The 21,173-nt window shown below is 45.2% G+C and overlaps 2 protein-coding genes across 7 annotated transcripts; both read right to left on the reverse strand.

Annotated features, from left to right (window-relative positions):
• Positions 1-5,237: 5,237 nt before the first annotated feature.
• Positions 5,238-8,609, reverse strand: AURKAIP1 (aurora kinase A interacting protein 1). 5 transcript variants are annotated; one of them, XM_042794319.1, is made up of 4 exons: positions 8,543-8,609; positions 7,982-8,073; positions 7,054-7,502; positions 5,238-6,138 (listed from the first exon to the last, which is right to left on the reverse strand). In XM_042794319.1, the coding sequence occupies exons 2-4, from the start codon at positions 8,031-8,033 to the stop codon at positions 6,031-6,033; spliced, it is 609 nt and encodes a 202-aa protein (XP_042650253.1). In that variant the 5' UTR covers positions 8,034-8,073; positions 8,543-8,609; the 3' UTR covers positions 5,238-6,030. The 5 variants fall into 5 exon arrangements, with proteins under 5 accessions (XP_042650253.1, XP_042650252.1, XP_032863537.1 ...); XM_042794318.1 differs by having other exon boundaries at positions 8,516-8,607; XM_033007646.2 differs by having other exon boundaries at positions 8,360-8,607.
• A 1,261-nt stretch (positions 8,610-9,870) lies between these two features.
• On the reverse strand, positions 9,871-20,877 carry LOC104356999 (C-factor). 2 transcript variants are annotated; one of them, XM_042794987.1, is made up of 6 exons: positions 20,632-20,877; positions 12,843-12,894; positions 12,365-12,552; positions 11,768-11,923; positions 10,830-10,940; positions 9,871-10,617 (listed from the first exon to the last, which is right to left on the reverse strand). In XM_042794987.1, the coding sequence occupies exons 1-6, from the start codon at positions 20,770-20,772 to the stop codon at positions 10,504-10,506; spliced, it is 762 nt and encodes a 253-aa protein (XP_042650921.1). In that variant the 5' UTR covers positions 20,773-20,877; the 3' UTR covers positions 9,871-10,503. The 2 variants fall into 2 exon arrangements, with proteins under 2 accessions (XP_042650921.1, XP_042650920.1); XM_042794986.1 differs by lacking the exon at positions 20,632-20,877 and adding an exon at positions 16,063-16,428.
• Positions 20,878-21,173: the final 296 nt, after the last annotated feature.

Raw genomic sequence — 21,173 nt, forward strand, 5'->3', positions numbered from 1 at the left:
TGCAAAGCTCCAGGTTAAGTACAAAGTGCTGTTATTTTTGGAGAGTATCAACCAAGCTCAGCCCAAGCGAACCCAAACCAGGATGTTTTCACAGTCCAAAACAGAAATGCCAACAGCAGAACAGCATGAATGGTGAAAAGAAAAGATGTCATTTTAGTTATCCACAGGTGCTGTTTGCAAGATCAGTAAAATGACCTCAGCCAGATTTTCAGCTAGTGTAAACAAGTATGGTTTATTAATATTGGAATAGATGGATTAAGGTTCACACCCACTGCAGTAGAGCTGGCTTCATATTTTAAGAAGGACCAAGTCAGAGGTACTGAAGCCAATGTACATACACCAACTTATCCTAGGTAACATTTTGACAGTTTTTAATATGAAAGTGTCCCATTTAATATGGGTACTAGCTCACCAGAGTAAAGGTACACATTATTTCTGCTCAGGAATTATTGGGCAATGGTAGTCAGGTAACAGGAGCAAGGTCCTATTAACCCCTGAAATGTGTGTTTTGTACACCAGCTGCTCATAAACGTTCCCTGACATGGGGTAACATGTATTCCTTTTAAGATTGGTCTTGAATTTACTAATGGAAGAATGAACAACAGTTCCCACAATACAAACAGAAAATCAATTTGGGCTTCCAGTGCCAGAGTTATGGTATAAAGATAAATCCTCCTGCAACAAAGGAGAAGGCACTAACCCTTCCCTCTAATGTAAAAAAACCTCCAAAAACTAAAACAAAGACCCACCAAACAAACAAAAAAAACCCAAACCACCACACAACCAAAAACCCAAACAACGACAACAAAAAAAAAAACAAACACAAAACCCATCAAACTAACAAGCCCACCCCAAAACCAACACCACCACAAAAAAAATGACACCCCAAAAAAACCAAAACAAAACCCCAAAACCACAAAACTCCAAAAACACAGGTTCTTAGACACACTACCTGTCAAGGGCCAATACAACAGTATATAATCTTTACACTCGCTGCTACAGTTGTGTGCAGCCAGGTTTACTGAGCAACCCACAGCCTGTCCTCAGGACTTCAACACACATGTGCCTGTTCCCATGAAATCCTAATTGAAAACCCTCTGAATGAACTATTTCAGTCTGGACCCTGGATCCTTTTCAAGGTGACAGTCTATCAGCCTAACAAAATCTGACTGTCTCGGTAATAGCAACATAAATTTTTTTCCAGGCTCCCCATGCTTTAGGATTTCAGGATACTCAAAACTTTTGCATGTCTACAAACACCCTCAATTCAGATCAGTGGTTTCCTTCAGTGTAAAGTCTTTGGTCCCGTTACAACCTGTGGAGCTCCTGGTTTGAATCAGCTTCAGGTCTGGTCTCACGAGCAGGAGCTGGAGAAGCCATCATTACATTCCACTCCATTTCCTCTCCACATGACTCCCTCCCAGACAGCCAGCAGACTGTCCTTCTGTCTGTGCCAAGGACAGCATGGAGGGGGCATCCATGCACTCATACTCATTGCATGACCTCAGAGCTGCCTTAAGAGCTAGCAGACTATCCAACATGCTTTGTAGGGTAAGCACAAGATTTCCAAAGGAAAGGAACATCTTGCATTGACAGCTGGACCTTCCCTTTTCCTACAAGAAACTCAAAGTTGAATAGAATCAATTCGAAGTGAGCCAAAACTACAGCAGACAATTACCAAGAAGCCTGTTCCTGCGGAGAACTGGAGCAAGGGGCTGCCACATAGAGCTCAAATCTCTTCTGTAGACTCCAGACCATCAGAGGTGCTGTGGTTAACTGCTGTTTGTGCATGAAGTGATAAAGCCGAACTACTAAACTGTCACAATTTAGACACACTTTAAATGTTTCTACTTTCCACCCATTTGGGGATTCAATCCTTGTTACCAAAGGGACCAACCTTCTTGGCTTCCTCATTTGCACTGAAATAGGGTGGCTGCTATCTTTATAAAAGGTAATTGAAATAAATTTTCTACTCCCCATCAGTATCACAAATCTCCTGCTTCAACATTATTTCTAAAAGTCTCTTGTCACTGACAATACCTCATCTCTACCACTGTGGACCACTAAGCAATTGTCCAGCTATGCAGAGTCCTGGCAGTGGATCCAGCCTTTCCTAACCCTGAGCCAAGCAAACCTATCTGGGATTGTTAGACAACACAGTAGTTGAGGAAAACGTGCAGCAAGCAGTTCTTCTGCACTGCTCCCTTTCCCATATACAATCAGGCCTGATTCTCAGCTGTAAGTTATTTGTAAATTATATTGGATTAATATTTGTGTGGATGACAGAACTGTTATGTCCAGAAGCCTCTAAAAAACTTGAAGAATCCACACTGATGCAACTGAACATCACATTTTCTAGAGAAGACTCCTAAAAATTAATTCATTCCTACTCTAGTAAGAAACTTTGCTATCCAGGTCAAGAAGACAACTAAAAATCTTAAGTTTGCCAGCAGACATTATTTGCTAGCATTAGAGAGATGTGGCAGAAATACTGTTTCTATGTCAGAAGTCCACTACCACCACACTGCTGGGTTTTGACCTTATCAAAAGGGAGAACACCCTCTGAGTTTGCAACATGATGCTTTGGCTAAGAGAAACAAAATTCAGAACAAAATTCAAACCTGATCACTGTGATAAAACTACCAAACTGGATGTTCTGTTCAGCTAACTGAGCTTGCTGTCTGTATTTAAGTGCATTAAATCCAAGAATTAGAGATGTAAGCATGAGTGGAATTGGTTTTATATTCCAATTTTGAGGGACCTTTCCAGACCAGTGACTGTCAGGCAGTTTCAAACACAAAAATCACTATCCCACTGGGTAAATCCAGTCTCTGTAATAAAGAACAGGAATTCATCTAGCAACCTCCTGCTGACTTTCAGCCATTTCCTCTCAGAACAGCAGAATAATGAGATAAAGGAGAAATCTTTAAGTCTTAAATATTTTGAGAATTATAAAAGTCAAACCTTTCCTGTTTGCAGCCTATTTTTTTTTTTTTGCTGACACAGCTACATATACACATATACATTTACTAAGTGTGCAGGTACATTGGTATGCATGTATTTTGGAAAGGAAGAGCAACTCATCGTAAAGCTTTGTGAATAGTATATTATGTACTCATGCTCCCCCTACAGAAAAGTAGGTGCAGCTTTTGTCTATCTGATTCTCTGTTTAGCAAAGTGCAAATTTAAAATTGCATCCTGCAGTCAAAAGAGTTAAAGCAAGTTGATACAACGCTGGTATGAATTATCTGATTAGTACCACAAAAGGCAGAGCCTTTGCAATATATGCCACAAAAAAAAATACAAATCCTGAGACATGCTTTGAGGTACTATGACAAAAAGGAACATAGCATTTATACGACTAAGACTGGCAGTAACTGCCGTGGATGGTTTACAGACACTTTTCTAAATTACATGGTAGTTCCAGACTTCTACACATGGTTGTGTAATTATGTCTAATAGATGTAAAACTAATGACTACTCTTGGCAGACTACAATTTGGACTACTACTCAGAGAGCATACTATTTAATAAGCTACTTTACTCCGTGGAGACTTGCAATTCACCACCCAAGTACCCTAATATAACACGAATGTTGCCATAGTACAAGAACTCACTTGCACTGGAACATCAGAAGGTACCAAATGATTATCCTTTGCAATTCCCACTATTTCAGTATTTCTCTTTTCTAGTTACTATCCCAATGTAAAAACAAGTTAGAGAGCAAGGTGGTGGTGCTGATCTAGGAGAACAACATACAAAGTTCTCTGCCTGCGTGATCCCAGCAGACATGAGTACAGTTGGCTTGTTTGTGATCTACAGCCCCACCATGATGCTCCCCAAGAACTAGAGAGGATTTATGTCAAACTAGGGAGAGATAAGACCAACCTAACCATTAGAGGATAAAAATGGGTAACATACCATTGGTCAGTTAATAGATTTAGACTACAACAGAGAACAAAAATACAAGTTATAGGATTAAGACAAAATTGAGGAAGAACAAACCTCAACACTGGAATCAGAGGTACAACACTGGTAAATGAGCAGGGCATGATACTGCTGTCTTTTACAGTCTTTTGCTCTGTGCAATTCCAAAGATATCCCAACTCTTCAGCAGCCAGCAATCTCCTAGAAATATGCAAACTGATTATCATTTTTTCCCAGACAAAAAAAAAAAAAAAAAACAAAAAAGCAAGCTTGGACTAAGAGTCAGTAAAAGAAGCTGTAGGGCTGACAGAGACCAACAATGCTGGCATAAAGACTCTTAGTACAAATGTGACTGGGGAAAAAAGACATGGACCTAACTTCAAAGGTGCTAATCCTCCCATGCCCAGCCTTTTATCTATGCATCCTTGTGCAGGGAATGCGTATTGATATTTTAGAAACGCCTAGATGCACTCTGCATATTTAACAAACCTGTAAGCCTGAATTAACACTCAATCTTCTGTTGCTTGGCGAGTTTCTAAGGCTCATGGCTAGACATCCTCCTCTTTGTTGAAATCCTGACAACGGGCTGAATGAAAGAGTCCTACTGGTCTCAGTTAAAAGCAACTGGTGTCTATTTAAAGCATAAAAAGGACGGAACATCTTTTTAATATTTGATCAAAGTTGCTTACTGTTAAAATATGGTTTGGAAAAAAGAACTATTGAAATGTGCTAACCACATGTTTCTACAGGACTTCAATACAGTTCTCAAAATGCCAACAGTTCTCTAGCATGATTAATCAATTTTTAAATGTGGGTGTACCCTTTCCTTAAAATACCAACATAAAGATCCAGCTAGCTTCTACATAATGGCTAGAGTTCCAGAGGCTTTGGATTTACTGCCATCTAGTGACAAGAGCAGCAGAGCCACGCACAGAACCTTGGACACGTTCACTGTGAGGAGTCAGCTGTCCTTCCTGCAGCAAGATTACCCTGTAGCAATGAGTTCCACAGATGATTTTTGTCTTTCGGTTTAGTCAAGTGTCCTGCTCCTAGCAGACAAAAGAGAATGCATTTTCAGGGTAGCTCCCCTGTAAGCTGCAGAATGATGAGCCTAAGGAAGCTCATTTTTTTTCCCTTCCTTTTTCTGAGGTCAGTCCATCCCATCTATCTGCTGGAATACAGACACTGAAGAATGACATCACACAGAACAGAAGTTAACTGTCTCAAGCAGAAAAATCAAAAGCAGAACCCAAAACAGAACTCAGATATAAAGTCCTCTGTCAGGGTCTTAAAAAAAACAAAACACATTTGTATTTTTCACAGCTTTCACAACTCTTCAATCATGTAAAACCAATTACATCAAGGTTGTCTCAAGCACAAAACAGTTTTTGTAGTTAATGAATATTTAGCTCTGAACTTCTACTGTTACCAATACCTAGATGTTCTGTATGAACAGGGGTCAATTGTAGAATAAAAAAAACCCACATTTTTTATTAGCACAAAACAGAACAGAAAAAATAAGTATGCCTTTTAAGGATACTCATGCAATGCCTATTGCAGATAACAGTATGGCTTCAGGTAAGTGAGAATTAAAGCTTTTGCAGATGTATTCTATGGAATTCCAATCCAATTCATATTTCACCATAACTCTTAGTAAACACCAGCCCTTCTATAGTAAGACAAGGAAAGAATGCGATTTTGAACTTTTCAAAATGCTTGTGTCTTCTATAGTTAGACTTGCAATCAGAAGAATTCTTTCAGTTATCCCATCTCCCACAACCAATTGTTCTTCTCATACAGTTAGTTCAGTCTAACCTTAAATAGTAACTTCAGAAATGCAGCTGCAGTCCAGGACACCTTTGCTGGTTGGGAGCAGCAGCACAGGGCTGTGCACGGCAGTGCCAAATCACTATCCAAGGGCTCACACCATTCTTTCAAGGAGGAAAAGCACATTGCTGTCAGGTTTGTCCTTGGAAAAAAGCTCACCAAGACTGAAAGTTTTCTCCTACTAATTTCATCCCACTCAGAAAAAGGTTAAAAGTAATTGGCATACTTAAATATTTTTTTTATTACAATTACAGGCTAAAACTCATTACAAGTGTTTTTATCGCTTTGAACTTTTCAGAAATATCTTGGGTGTTTGCCATCCCGCAGGAGGATTTTTCAAACCAGCTCTTTTCCAGATGCGCTCCAAATCTTTCTCAAATTTCATCTGAAATGGAAAAAAGAAAAAAAAAAAAAAAAAAAAAAAAGTGACATTGCTCAGAAGCAACACTCAAGTATTCAGCCACCACCCAGGTGTCCCAAGGAGAATCTAGGTATAGCACACATAAAGGAAACAAATGCTTTTAAAGTAGGCAGCTTGTTCTAAATGTCAAAATAAGTAGTGTTACTGCAGAAAATACATTAAAATGCACAAGATCTTGGTAGCATTATTTATGAAGTCCTGTGTGAGGAAAACTGAGAAGACAGAAAACAAAACTGTAAGAAAATTAGGAGGATTTACTCATCAGAAAGCGTTCAACACTGCTTGCTACAAATCTGAAGAAATGGAATTACAATTAATCCCAGGTTGCATCTAGGCAAGGTGAAAATTACCAAAGAATGAACTAAACTATATCATAGCAAACCTAACAGACTACTGAAAAGCAGCACTGAATGAGAACACGTACAGTTTGAATGAAGGCCAATATCTTCCCTCACCCCTTCTATTAAGGAAACTAAAAGGTTTCTATACAGAAAAATACAAGAGAAAGCACCTGAGGATATTGGCAAGACAGGAAAGAAATTAAACCAGTCTCCCTGATGTAACACAGACACATGAATTAATCTTTCACACAAATGCTAAAATTCTTCTCCATTAGCCATGTAAGTTACTGTCACGCAAGAAAAATGATGCCACACATATGCTTACAACCATAGAAATATTCTAAATTAGAACTGAAGATGTACAGGTCAAACACAAACCAGAAAAAGCTATTGTACCAGCAAATACTGAATTTGTTAAGGCTCTCCGATCTGCTGCCATTTTTCCCCAAATCAAATCCACCTAAAAACACAATCCAATACCTGAGAGGCCAGTTTGAGTGGGCATATTTATGTCAAGCTCTCTCTACCCTGAGCTTACCTGACGTTTCTTCTTGCGACCTTCTTTTATCCTCTTCCGTACAAACTTTCTTCGCTTTAGCAGCTTTTTGTACTTGTGCCGATTCATTTTCCTTCTGCGAATCTTCAGAACGTTCTTACACTGAAGTGTGTTGCTAAATGTTCCTTCTCCTTCCTCCACACCAGCTCCCCCCTCAGACGGGGGACAGTCATATTGCTGGAGAGGTTCACAGCCCACTTCTTCCTGAGCATTAAGGACTTCTGCTTTAGGAAGGGAGTATCTAACCGTCAGCCAGCTTTCTAAGGGGCTGATGGAAAGTTTTCTGGGGATGAGCATCTCTTCCAGTTCAGGGTCCAGAGCATACCACTGCTGAGGCTGGGCTCCACTCTTGTTAGATGGCTGTGTGCTGTAGTGTGCAGATGTAGAACGACAGCAAAGAAAGGATGACACTGACCTTGGCAAAAGGTGGCCTTTGAAAAGAAAAGAATTTCACTTCAGAGGCAGAATTTTCAAACAGTATCTTAAGAACAGCTCTGCCCAGCTCTCAAACCACTAGACAACTGTAGCCAGAATAATCTAAAAAGGAAGCTGCTTATAAGTTACAGTCCCATCACAAAATCAAGGAAATATTTTTACATTTTAGTTTAACTATGTTGCTGTAATGCCATCAGCTAAAATTATATTTTACTGTGTAAACTATGTAAGTGTAATTTGGAATGGCTAGGAACTGTTTGCTGTATCAAGCTTTTCTGCTGCTAAGGAATCCCCTCTCAAGCTTAAAAGGTCAAATCAGAGCTACACAATTCTGACAGAACAGATCAGAGACAGTATCATTTGACAACTGCTCAGTCAACAACAGCCTCACCACTCTTGCACTGCTTGCTGAACAAAGAAATCTCTGGGAGTCTGATTACCCCAGAAGAAAAACCCAGGTCACACATCTGTTTACCTGCAATTCGTGAAGCCTTCAATAACTGGGAAGCCAGCTGTGATATTAACATATTGTTTCGCTTTGTTCACTGTCAGAGCCAGTAACGACTGCTAAAATAAAAACATTTATTCAATGAGGCAAACGTTTACACTAAAAAAAAACAAACCTACTTCTAAATTTAACCCAAAACCCCCAAAAGATGGGCTGAGACGCTCTAAGCACCCTCTTCATTTTACCAACAGGCTGACTGTGCTCTAGGGGCCTGGCCCACAAGCCCTGGGGTAGCGGAGTTGCAGAGGTGATTAATAAAGCTCCGGCTATCGCAGGTTTAAAAATAAGGCGACTTCAGCCCGACCCCCCAGCACACTTCTGCCCAGCCCCGCGCGAAGCCGTTACCGCCACCACAGAACCGGAGCGCAAGAAAAGGCGCCCGCTGCCCTCAGGCCGTGAGGAACAGCCGCGCAGGCCTAACGCCGCGCCGTTGCCAAGGCGGGCCGGCGGGCAGTTTCTCCCCTTTCTCTCCTCCCCTCTCCTTCTCCGCAGCCCGGTCACCGCCTCGCTGCCCGAAGCACGGCCCACACGGCGTTGACGGGGACGGAGACCCGATCCGATCCGGCCCGGCCCTAGAGCTCGCTGCCGCCATCACTCACCCTCCCTCCCCTCCCGCCGGAACTTCCGGCGCCCCAACACCCAGCGCGGCACCCCCTATCGGCGTCCGCCGGCGCGGCCACGCATGCGCCGTGAAGCCCGGCCGCGCTGCCGCCGCTGCTGTCGTTCCTCCCCCCCGCCCGCCCGCCATTTCCCGTCTCCTCCTGCCCCGCGGCCTGGCCCGGGGTCCGCCGCCTTTAGCAACCGGCCCTGAGTGGGAAGCGAGCTCCGGGAGAGGGTGGTTGTCCCGGCAAAGCGTGAGGAGGGTTTGCCATGGGCGGGCGTTTGGTGGGGTGAAGGTACTCGCCCGCGGCACGGCCGGAGGAGGCGGCGCAGGCCCCCGCTGCGCCCTCACAGCGGGTCAGGCGGGAGCGAGGCCTCGGGCAGTGGCCTCCAGCCGCTTCGGTGCATGCCGGGAAGTGAAGCGCTTTCCAGTCTTTTGCAAACAGGCCCTCTCCTCGCCTGCAGCCGTCTGTTTTTCTCCTGCTACCCCCATCTCACGGAGCAGGGACTGTTTCCATCAGCGCTCCCCGCAGAGGGCTGCAGAACGCACGCCAACTCCATTTCCCCCACCCAGCATCCAACATCTGATTCAAAGTAAACAGTTCACCTAGTGAGCTTGCCCCTCAACTATCAGATTTGTGCTGATCCCACAGCCAGTTTGAGATGGGAAGCCAGTGGCTTTCAGCTCATCACAAAGCCCTGTGTTTTCTTTTTATCACAGAAGCATGGCGTAATGAGCAGTTGTTAGCGTGCAACTTCATACTCCTGCCCGTGTGGGGACCACAGAAGGCAGCGAGACACCGGGTGCTCCCACACCCTCCGCTACAGCCGAGGGCAGGTCTTGCTGTGGCTGCTGCCCAGGAACAGCCACACCTGCCTCTCCCACTTACCCGGCTGTTGGTTCGTTTTTCTTACTTGGTACAGGAACCCACTGCCTTGGCACAGCATGAAAGTGCCGCATCAGCTGGCATGAGGGAGCAATGTTGAAGCCAATCCCAGACTTCAAAGAACTTTTTGCTTTTATCCCTACCTCAGCCAGAACACAGAGATCTTTTCACTTGCTGCTTTTAGTATTTCAGACCAGAACAAGGGTCTGCCTCAGTTTCAGGTACACCCCACCATGTTAAACCCATCTAGCCAAAAGGAGACAGGAATGGTTCAAGTTTCTTCCTGCAAGGTAGAAGCACAGTTCTCTGGTCAGGGAAGAGAAAGCTACATACAGAGAAATAAATGGAAGTAGTTCAGTAAACAGGCTATTTGTTTAAACAAGACTTTATTGAAGACACTTCAGAAGTTTATGTACAAAACAACATTCCTACCCCCATATCAGAATGTTAGTCACCCACTGGGAACAAAGCAAGTGTCTGGGAACACTCAGAGGTTGCGGAGGAATTTACAGAAGTACCAAATTCACCTATTTTAGAGCTGGGTAATTTCAGCCGTGGCTCAGTTAGGATTGAATGAAACCAAAGGATCTTTTCCAGAGACATTTCTCCAGCAGATTGAATGTACTGGAATCTGACAGCCTATACTGGCCTTACTCTGAGGTCAGCTCATTTACTTCTGCAGAGAGTGAGGCCCACTTTGGTTTTGGAAGTGAAGAGGAACCAGCCCCTGGATTCAACATGCAGTTTTAAATCTATTTCACATGGTTCCAGGAGATGCCCATCACTAAGGGCACAGTAGTATTTGCAGGAAGCATTAGAACAGAGCAGTAGCAATACCAAGTAGAATAGTCAGCCGTCTCACTTTTCAAATACACCTAGAGAGAGGCTGGATATCAGACTGGCTATTTCGACTAGCGTGTAAGAAAACCCTAGAGACACAGACATTAGTGGCACAAGTTAAATAGTGACTGACATGCTGTTTCTGTACTATACTGTGCACTTCTACCATGGTAGAGTTTCCCCTTGCCAGTCCAGGAAGGAACCATTTTCTTTTTCACCAAGACGGTCCAGAACAGAGAGAATACCTGGGATAGCCTCTTGCACCTGCATGGGAGCCTAAAGCAAATCAAGCTTAGATTATTATTAAGAATATCCTACAGAAGAGAATCAAATGCATTTAAGGAGTTACAAGAATCAAGTGGGATGTATTTTCATGTTTCATAGTGTGCCTCTGCAACACATGGAAGTGTATACTGTACAGTGGGTTCTTGCTCAACGGTTGGGACAAGGGAGTCATACTTTGACATTTTCAGAGAGCTGTCACTTACCATGTTTCCACCCATGTCTGTCTGAAGCCATCCTGGATGCAGAGAAATACAGAGAATTCCATCCGATTTCAAGTCTGCAGCAAGACACCTGGTGATCATATTCAGTGCAGTCTACAAGAGTGGAAACCATCTATTAGTGTGCTAGTTTTACAGACCTTGAGCGAGACCTTAAGCCAAGCTAATTGGCACTTCCCTTCCACCATGCTGTCTCTTGACAAAAGAAGGGGCAGTAACAGTGTCACAGTAATTTATCCAGACTTAGTGAGGCCTCATTCTCAGAAATATCTCTTAAAAGAAGCATTGTGAAAGCTCTGTTGCCATAAGGTCACTGCCCAAAGATGAAACTAAGTTATGAAGGAAGATAAAGTAGCATTTGAAATCCCTAAGGAGCTGTGGGGAAGATAATATTGACATAAGGACTCTGTTTTTCTGCAATAATCAGTACACAAACATTCAGTTTTTTAATTCTGAACATGGAAAACAAGTATATTGACAGCTTATGAGTAGGCGGTGTAGGAGAAACTGTATGTCTAATCTTGACTATTCATACAAACTCAGTCTCGGGATGTAACAAACTTAAAACTCTACCTCTCGCTAACTAGCATTATCATGTATATATCCTGAAGAGGAACACAGCTGATAAGACACATGCTTGATGGCATCAGTTCTTCCCTGAATGCCAAGTCCCTCTGAAATGGATGTACATCAGAGTAGTGATGGAGCACTCCTGATCCTGTTCTTAAAAAGTGGGCATGCTTGCTCCAGATGTACAGCTTCCACAGATCCCATTTCCACACACATGAAGAACAAGAACAGTTCCTGTGTCAGCCTGTCCAAGGACATGCTGCACACCTCACATCATCGTCTTAAGCTCAGAGTGGTCCTTGACTCACAACCGGCCCTCACCCGGTGAGCACAGCCCAGGGAAGCCTACAAACCTTTGCTATCCTGTAAGGGTAGACCTTGAGGAACATCTCATTTGCCTGGACGAGTTGCATGGAGGCAGCAAGAGAGGACATATTGATAATTGCAGCTCTATGGCAGCCCATTCCTGTGCTCAACTGGGCTGCCTTCCTCAGAAGGGGTAGAAATGCCTGTGAAAACAAGAGTTTGTTTTAATTTGGTCAACTTGCTCTTAGACCATTCGAGGCAAGCCAGGCTCTCAGGTTCTGCCGTATGAAGAACTGCAGTAAAACTCCCTGCCACTGGCACAGAATGGTGATGGCTCCCCAGACAAGCTGACCATAGGAAACCTTTCTATAACAGCCAGCTGTAAGTAGCAAGGACCTTCAGTCTCTTCTGCCCACCTCGTAGCCCAGCCTGTTCACTAAACTGACCTTATACCAGATGGATTTAAATAAAGAGGAAGATCCTTGATAGAAAGGATCTCTTGCTGCTCTCTAGGCATGCAGTTAGATATCAGACCTGTATCTGTGCAGTCCCAAGGTGACAAACACTTGGGTTACATGTCCAGATCACTAGTGGAAAATCATCTTACAGTACCATAGATTAAGCACATTCCTCCCAATTCCTACCTTGGTGACCATCAGCTGGGCAACTGTATTGGTTTCATAAATGGTGAGCATTGTCTCTGCTGTGACTTCTTCCAAGGAAGCAAGTACATTGATGCCAGCATTGTTAATGAGGCAGTTCAAACCTTTGTCTCCCACGATTTCTTCCACCTCCTTGACTACTTTCTTGATGCTGTTTTCACAGACCACATCTGTGCAGAGGAGCCAAGAATAGCCACAGTGAACTGGTCTGTCGCTATACAACACATCCTAAACCAAAGGTAAGGCATTGGTCTGAATGGGGACATTCACGTAGCACACAGAGGTGACAATGCACAGAAAACTACATGAAGTATGTTTCCCCAGTGTTATCTTAAGATAAGGGTGATTGTTTTCAGCTGCTAGAGTTCATGTACAGTTATTGATCACCCAGGAGACCAGTTTCTTAAGATGCACTCACCTGATTTAGTTGAACATACTTCTGTACAAGCCCTTTACTCACCCAGTTGGAGGAGCTTGATATTGCTGTATTGCTTGCTAAGCTGCTGGAGTTCCTAGGAAGAAGAAATTCTTTGGGTTATCTTTTTTATATATATAGATACAGGTAAGTATAGGGAGATATATATATCTCCATGGCTATTACATAAAACAATTTGAGATCTGCACCTCCAGAACTGTAACTGCCATTTATTTTCGTAATTGAACTGAAGGCAGTGATACTACTTTGTTTTCCATCCTCCTGAGCAGCTTTCCTGAAAGCAAGATCAGCTTCTCCAAGAAACTGGACTCTTCACCTGCCTAGTTAAGATACCAGCGGGCCAGATTACAGAGTTAGTCCTCAGTGTGTACAACTTGAGGCTGTGTTTGCAGGGGAACCAAAGGTCTTCCATCAAGTGACTACCACTGCCAGTTCCACAGCAGACCTGGTGCTCAGACTGCATTCCAAGCCAGTAATTCCCCCTTCCGTAAGAAAAGGAAAATTCTCCTGAAGCTCAGCTAGTGCTAGACATCAGTTCAGGGCAATGGGAATGCCTAAGAAAAGCTATTTGGAATTACTGTTTGCAGGAGAAGTTTCCTAGCAATTTTCTTGTGGAAATTCTGTTTCTCAGCACTCATTAGCTTCAATTCTTGTAACTGAAGGTAAAGCACACATGAAGTTGTTACATACACAACAACTGTCCACAAGAACAATTCTCTCTCTGCTAGAGAGCTGTAATTCAGTCACCTGTCTACTACCTCTCAGTAGAGGAATGACTAGTGTTCTTGGAGAAAATCAGTACTATACTGGTGACGGTGCTGGACAAAAGGTGTCCAAATTGGATTTATAGGCCCAGCTGGAATACTGAGGTTTCTGTGCCATGTAGCCAAGTGGGAAGTGTGGCCAAATGTAACAGATGGATTACATACTCCCAGCCACGTTTAGGAGACTGAGCAACCCTGGCCAAATGTTCCAGCTCAAGCAAATCCAATTCTTTAGGAACCCTTTGGGAATAGAGGTCAGGAGGGCTGATTTTGAAAGAGTACTTCTTTGCCACTTGGAGACACTTAGGGACTTCATGTCCTCTGTCAAAACTATAATATATTACATCTTTTATCTCAGTTCATACTCTGCAGGATTCTCTTCAGGCTTGTTTAGAAAATTTGTTCTCCCACTGAGGACAGTCTACAACTGCAGTTAAGGCTATTAAGGGGAGGGGGAAGGATGGGGAAGAAGTCAGAAGCACAAAATCAGAAGACATTCCTTTCCTTGGATAGGGCTTAATGGGACAGGTTTCAACAGATTAAAGGCCCAGAACATGCTATCTTGTTTACTGATAGTCAGAAATAGTTCTGCCATGTCAAGGCCTGCAATAATTATGTGGCTTTGGACCATCTACTGGACTTTAGTTTGACAGCATCACTTACTTGATAATAAACTCCAGAAGTGTTCTGGCTTCTCAAGGTTTATTCATTTATTTATAGTCAGATTGCTTTACTCTCTGACAGAAACAAGCTACTAACTTTTGCTGAAAGGCCAGAGATGTTTTGTGTTGTGACAGCAACTGGGAGGCTTCTGAAATGAGTAAGCAATATGTTCAATTAAGAACTACAAACACTGTAGCATTAAGCCTTCTCCAGAACGTAAACAGTATAAAATGACAATTACTGCATGCAAATCAGATTTAAAATTCAATGGGTTTTCCATTTAGTTAATTACTTAGTTAACAAGTGACTCCCACTTCAGTGGTTTAAGTTTCTCATAAGCAACTTCCAGGCACAAAGCTAACTTAGACAGCTTTGGTCTTCAAGAATGTTACTCCACCTAATATAAACACAAGCTGAAAAATCTAGTTAGTAAACCTAAAAATGCAGAAAAGCCTATTCTTTTCCCTGCTGTGACTAGAAGGAACATGTGGAGAGAAGGACTGAGACAAGTTCATGGCAGTGCAATCAGATACAGCAGTTTGAAGCCACCAGCCATGTATGCTGCTTCACCCACCTCAAGTAGTTTTGATTAAAGAGATCAAAAGCCGCCTGTGTCCAGAGAACTCTGAAAGTATTACTGCAATGCATGCATATACTAGTTATTGTCTCCCCGCTGAAGGGATAAGCTTTCCTGAAACTCACTGTGGTCATCTGTCAAACGCTTTGTTCTTCCCCCATTAAAAACAAAACAAAAAAACCTCCACCAAAACAAAACAACAGAAAAACCAAACCTACACCACCGAAGTTGTCTGGTGTTTTTTTTTGCAGCAGCAGACTTGTGCTGACTTTTTTAATGTCAGCATGCTAACGCAGAGGCACTGCACCCAGGACAAATGGGTTAAGTCCATGGGAAGACAAGAGCTCGGAGCACAGTCTCACAGGGCCAGCGCAGCCCATGATGGCAGTGTGTACACCAGAACAAGTGAGCTCACTGGCACTGCTGTTCGAAGCGCAGCTTGTATTTTACTCTCAGTTTACACGGTTTCATTGAAAGACAGTAGGTACAGCCAACATATCCCAGGCTAAGTCATTTTTAGTTCGAGTACTGTGATAGCCAATTTTAAAACAAACAAGACAAAGAAAACCGACAAAACCCCACAACACAACCCCCCGAATACTGTGTTCAGCATAGTAGCTCTAGAAGTGCTCCGCACCTCAATAGTTACCCCTGAGAATCATCTCCTAGGGATTCCAAGAAAAATTTAAACTCTGATTAGCATCTGTTGTTTCCAGCTTGCCGATTTTAATTACGATTAACAAAGTCAGCCTACTCCAATTTAAACAAGATCCTCTGGCATTCAAGTCTCCAGATACGGATTCATCAGTACACAGGATATTTATTGCTAGATTTCAACCAGGAAAGTTATGTTGTCTTTGTCTTTTAGCAAGATTTACTAGGCCAGTTGGAAGCAATCAAGCCAAACTAATATAGCCTGTAGACAGCTTTGTCAGGCAAAGGCAGCTTGGGTATCCTTTCACATCATCCTGCTTGCACTCAGGACAAAGTCAGAGATGTAACATATTTGCCCATGTCTCTCAGACAGGCTATTCAGTATCACAATGTACAGCCAACTTACTGTTTGATTGTGTAATAGCTTACACCAAGCTGCTGCAGACCGCCCCAAATCCACAGTCCTCTCTGACTCAAGAAGAGCCAGCCCTTAATGCTGTAAGTGCAGAAAAAAACCCAACACTGCAATAACCCAAAATTAGAAAGTCTTCAAGAAAGCCCCCTTTGCCTGATGTAACACACCTACCTTGCTAGAGCACTGCTCCAGAGATTGCCCAGCTGGTCTTCCCAATAGCAGACCACGTGGCATGTAGCAGAGAAAAAAAAAAACAAAACCAAAACCTGACAGAGGCAGTGTGCAGAAGCACTTCAGTGAGAGCTCTGTGTCTGACAAGGGAACAGACACAGCACTGTTAGTAACACTATCTCCTACTTCAGAGGAAGGGAACCAGCACATTAAGCCCTGGAAGCCTTCCAGAGCCCCGCAGAGGACTCTTGAGCAGCGAGGGACTGAACACTTTCTTGTTCACCTGGGAACAAACTTGGGCTTGCGTGGAAAGCAGGAGGAACAAGAGATGCTCCTGTCCTGAGGTCCCACATTCAGCTCTCCGCACAGCCCAGGAGAGCTGCGCTGAGTTCAGGGAGCACTGTGAACACAGTTACACCGTGGCTGTTTGCATCCCTTCAGCTACCTCACTTCCCCAGAAAGCCATCTCTTCCTTCCAGACCTCAGCGAGTCAGAGGACAGACTACAGGGGCTACACCATCATTAGGTGTAGTCCTAGGCTTGAGGCCAGAGTTTTTTTCCCCTTTTATGGGGAAGCAGGACGGGGTAAGAAAGAGCAAGAAAGAAAAGCAGGAGGTGGGGGAAGAATTACAGATGGGTTCATGAGCCATACAGGGTGCCTCATAATAACTGTACTGTGGTTTTGTCCATCTGGAGCGCAAAGACAGGACGTCAGGATTGTTTTGCAAAAGATTTGTAACTGCTTCCACTCTCTTCCATTGCTGGAGCAGCCCAAGCAAAGGCAGATCAGAATCAAAGTGTGGCTGAAGGAGTCTAGTAGGGTACTTTTCAAGGAGGGGCAGCGGTTATCTAGATGTGCCTGCAGGCCTGCTGCATGTTATCATGTGATCTAAAGGCCATTTGTTAGGCAAATGTTCTGTGGAGGCCACCTAGGAGCTATTCAACACAAGAACTCAAGTTATTACAACTTCTGCCAGCACAGACTCACATGCAAAAGCTTGCAGCTGTTCAGCATTATCCCAGGGTTAGCAAGTTACGGGAGATGGGCTGCTTTCTGTAGGAAGCAGAGGAAAGCAGAGTCAGACTGTTCTCCGGCATCTCTTTCTAAAGTCAGGTCCTTAGGGGCTCTTGTCTGTCCGTTGTTTGGAGAACTCCAAAGTATGCAGTCATCTCTGTAACAACAGCATACTCTGCCAAGAGATTCTCGGGATAACTCTCAGCTACCTGGGAATTGCTGCTGACTATTGTCCCCAAAATGGGTGCTGAATTTGCCAGTAGCTAAGCATATTTAATCACTTTTCCTCTAAAAACTGGAAGGTTATTTTTAAAAGGCTTTTGATTTAAGCTCTTCCCATCCTTCTTCCCCTCTCTGCATTCTGCAGCAGGAAAATGCTAATCTACCAAACCAGATGAGAGCAGAATTTAAGAGAACTGTCTGAAGTTGCTGTTCTCCAAATTCATCCTGTAATCCCAGAGAAGAATTGGGCGGTCAGCGCACTCATATTAAGCAAGATTTTTCATACGGTCACGTATCACAAAGCAAAGCGGGAGGAAACAAAATTAGACCGCTTGAATCACTGTCAAGAGAAAAAACAAGCACTGACACCTCAGGTGTGCAGAGAAAGAACAAGTCACTCAACTTTACAGCTCAGTCTGCATGGTCAACAAACAGGTCTTAGATGGGCAGAGCCCTTTCATATGCACTAAGACAAGTCTGCGGTGCCAGCCTATGGAGTGCAGGAACCTGAACTCTGGGTTTTCAAGATTTGACTGGAAAGTCAGTGAAGGCAAAGTTTTCTCTCTGGGGAAAAAAAAAAAAAAAAAAAAATCACTGAACCTTTGCCTTTCCTTACCATACCACACTCAAGCAACATTGCCAAGTTGGATCCAAGCTTTGAGATAGTTGTATATGGTGCTGAGTCCCATTGCTAGAGGCTCCAGCACGTCGGTGCTTGCCCCTCTGCCAGCCAGAAGGACTAGCAGCGTGGTGGAAACACACCTCAGAAGGTCACAAAGTTTTGTGCCAACTTCATGCATTGCAGATGGGTCAGATAATACTAGTGAGACTACAATACCTTTGGTAAAGATTTCCCTCCCTTGTGGAGTTTCCAAACCCATCTGTTAGAAATATGCTTTCAGCTGGCTGCAGAGGTTTCTATTGATGTACTGCCAAAGCACAGCACATGGCCTAGAGGTCCTTACAAAGAACAAAAACCCACCCTGATCCACCAAGGACAAATCTTGTGTGTGTGTGTCCCCCACCAAAAAAAAAAAAAAAAAAAAAAAAAAAAGCAAAAAAAAAGCTTAGGATGCATCCCATGTGGCCTGCAGGATCACCACTCGGGGTACTGGAATGTGGCTCCGGGCCAGCTTCCTGCCTACATGAGTGCCAGCAGCCTTTCCAGGTTTCTGCTGCTGCAAGCGAGGAGTGACCCAGCCTCTTCCCAGGCACACTGCACTATTTGAAGGCTATTTCATCTTCTTGTGCAGGTTTACCAGCCTTTTTGCTCAAGATTTTTAAGTACTGGCCATGTAAAAACCCTCACAAGTTGTGTTAAGATACACCCGTGTAATGTTTCCTAGGAAGCTCTTCCTATTGAAGGAACCATTTCGCTTCTCCATGTAATTGATCCAAGACCATTATAATGCGAAATCATTGCTGAACACAGGGGCCAATTAGTGAAAAAGAGAACCTCCCTCAGCACCAGCTAAAGCAGCTTTAGAACAAACAACTAAGCAGGGAGATTTCTATCTAACAACAGGTCGTATGTCTCTGCTGGTTTCCTGTACCACTACTACACCGAACTGTTGTGCAATCACTAACAGGAAATACATCTGGGACGAATGCCAGATCTTGTAACAGGAGTTAAAAGCAAACAGAATGGTAGTGAATACCTGTTCAGGAGCTCATGCAGTGCAGAAGGGGGGCTGAGGGGGGAAGCTGCAGGAACCAGTGGCTCTGAAAGGCAGTCTGTGCACCAGATTTCAGTCTTGCTGGACTGTTTCTCAGCAATTCGATTCAGAAATATCCTAAATGTGCCTTTGTGATGGAGAGATTTTTTTGACAACAAGAAACAAAATTAAGACGTTTTCCTTCAGTTTTGCAAGTACCTACAGAACAGCACAGTGCTACTGGAGAACCGCGTGGTCAGGCTGGAGGCGTTCCCTGACCAAGCCTGTACTCCCAGCCTCGAAGGGGGAGTCTCAGCACCATCTTTTAAAGTTTTTGTGTAGCTAAGCAGTAAACAAAAGTTGCTACATTCTGTTTATCACTAGCATGGTGTGATCACAGTTTGCACTGAAAAGAATAAAAACCACCATAAGAGAAGAGACATACAAGCTCTGTTTACCTCAGCCCATGCCAGGCAATTTGCCTTTTGTTAAGGCAGCCTTGTGCTGTGCTTGAAATAGGGGAGCTGCAGAAGTAGGGCTTTTGTGATCAATTCTCCTACCGAATGCCTGTGGCAAAAACACAGGGATTTGAGATGGTCATCCGAGAGCTCAGGTTCTTGCAGCTCTGGAGCACTAGAGCTTTCCTAGGAAAGGAAAAGGGCGATACCTGCGTGTGTTGCAGTGCGGCCCCAGCAGCATTCTGCTTTGGTGAGGGGGGTCAGGATCAGACTGGAGATGCAACAGGGGACACCAGTGGCCACAAAGTGAGCAGAGTGATAACCCTCATTATCGATTTGCCTCCCAAAGGCTTGGGGAGTTACTTTCATTTGTCTGACAGTCATTTATAACAGTCCAGGGATAGAACTCCAAAGAACACATTGCTGCAGCGCTGGAGCAGTGGGAATGCTGGCTGAAAGGGGAAAGGGCTGCGAGTGAATTCACCAGCAGCATGTAACAAAAGCTACTATGTTTTCAGCAGAAGGCTCTGCTCCCTACCCAGCCAATAAGGGCACTAAGAAGAGTGTTTAATTCATCATTCATTTGGCCCTTCTCACTTACTACAAGTCCAGCAGAGAAAGGGAAGAGACAGACACACCACGTAGAAGAGATAAGGAAAGTTTTACTGGGTTTCCCTGGGAAGGCTTCTGGGGGCTGGATTACCCCTGCGGGGAAGGCCAGGACAGCCTTATCTCCAGCTGCAAATCCAGCAAGAAACTCGGGGACTCGAGGAAGCGGCTGGCAGGAGCGCGGGAGATGCTGCAGCTCCCAGCTCGCCTCTCGGGAGAGCACAGGAATAGCCGAAGAGCGAGAGCTCCTGCTCATCCCACCTTTAGCCCCGCAGCCCCGCAGGGCAGCGGCTCTGTCCGAGCCGGCCGCCCAGCCCGGGCCCGAGCTCAGCCCCCAGCTCCCACCCCACCCCCGGCACTTGCTGCCGGGACACCAGCGCTTGGTGGTGGAGATGCTCGACCTGTTCTGCGCTTCCAAAAGTGCCTTTTCCATTCCCCCCCCCGCTCCCCGCCCCGGGCTAGCACTGCCAGGACACGTGCTCCGCGCTGCACCTCCAGCCACGCTCCTCTCCAAAGGAGCTTGGGGACGGAGAGCTCCGGCACCCCCAGAGCGGAGGGGGCTGGCAGCACGCCCCCCTCGCCCCCCCCCCCCCCCCCCCGGCCCGCTTACCTGCGCCTTCTCGGGGTATCGACAGGTCGCAAAGACGAAATCCGGGGAGGGACTGGCGGCTGCGAGCCCCCGCACCAGCCCCAGCCCGATGCCGCGGCTGCAGCCGGTGATGAGCACGGAGCGGCAGCGCGGCTGGGCCATGCTGCCTCGGCTCCCCACTCCTCGCTCTGCTCCCGCCGCGGTCCCCACGCAAGCTCTTAACCTGCGTGGCGAGGAGCCGGCACCACCACCACCGCCCCGATCCCGCCCCCGCCGCCCCGCCCGGCCCCGCTGCCTCTGGCCGCCGCCGAAGCACCTCCCGGCCGCCCACGGCCCCTCGCCGCCCGGGGGCTCGGCTCCCGCTCTCCCGGCGGGGCCCGGGGCAGCCGCCCCGGCTCCAGCGGAGGGGAACTGGGGGGGAAACGGAGCGGCGGCCGCAGCCGAAAGCGCCCATCGAGGGAGGCAGCTCCTCGGGGCTTTGGGCCGGCGGGAGCGGCCCGAGGTGGGATGTTTGCCCGAGTTTGCGGCCGTAGCGTCCCCCCCGCTCCCGCCCCGCGGAAGAG

This window comes from Tyto alba, unplaced genomic scaffold (genome assembly GCF_018691265.1).
Source record: "Tyto alba isolate M040663 unplaced genomic scaffold, T.alba_DEE_v4.0 Super-Scaffold_20000042, whole genome shotgun sequence".
Taxonomy (NCBI): Eukaryota; Metazoa; Chordata; class Aves; order Strigiformes; family Tytonidae; genus Tyto; species Tyto alba.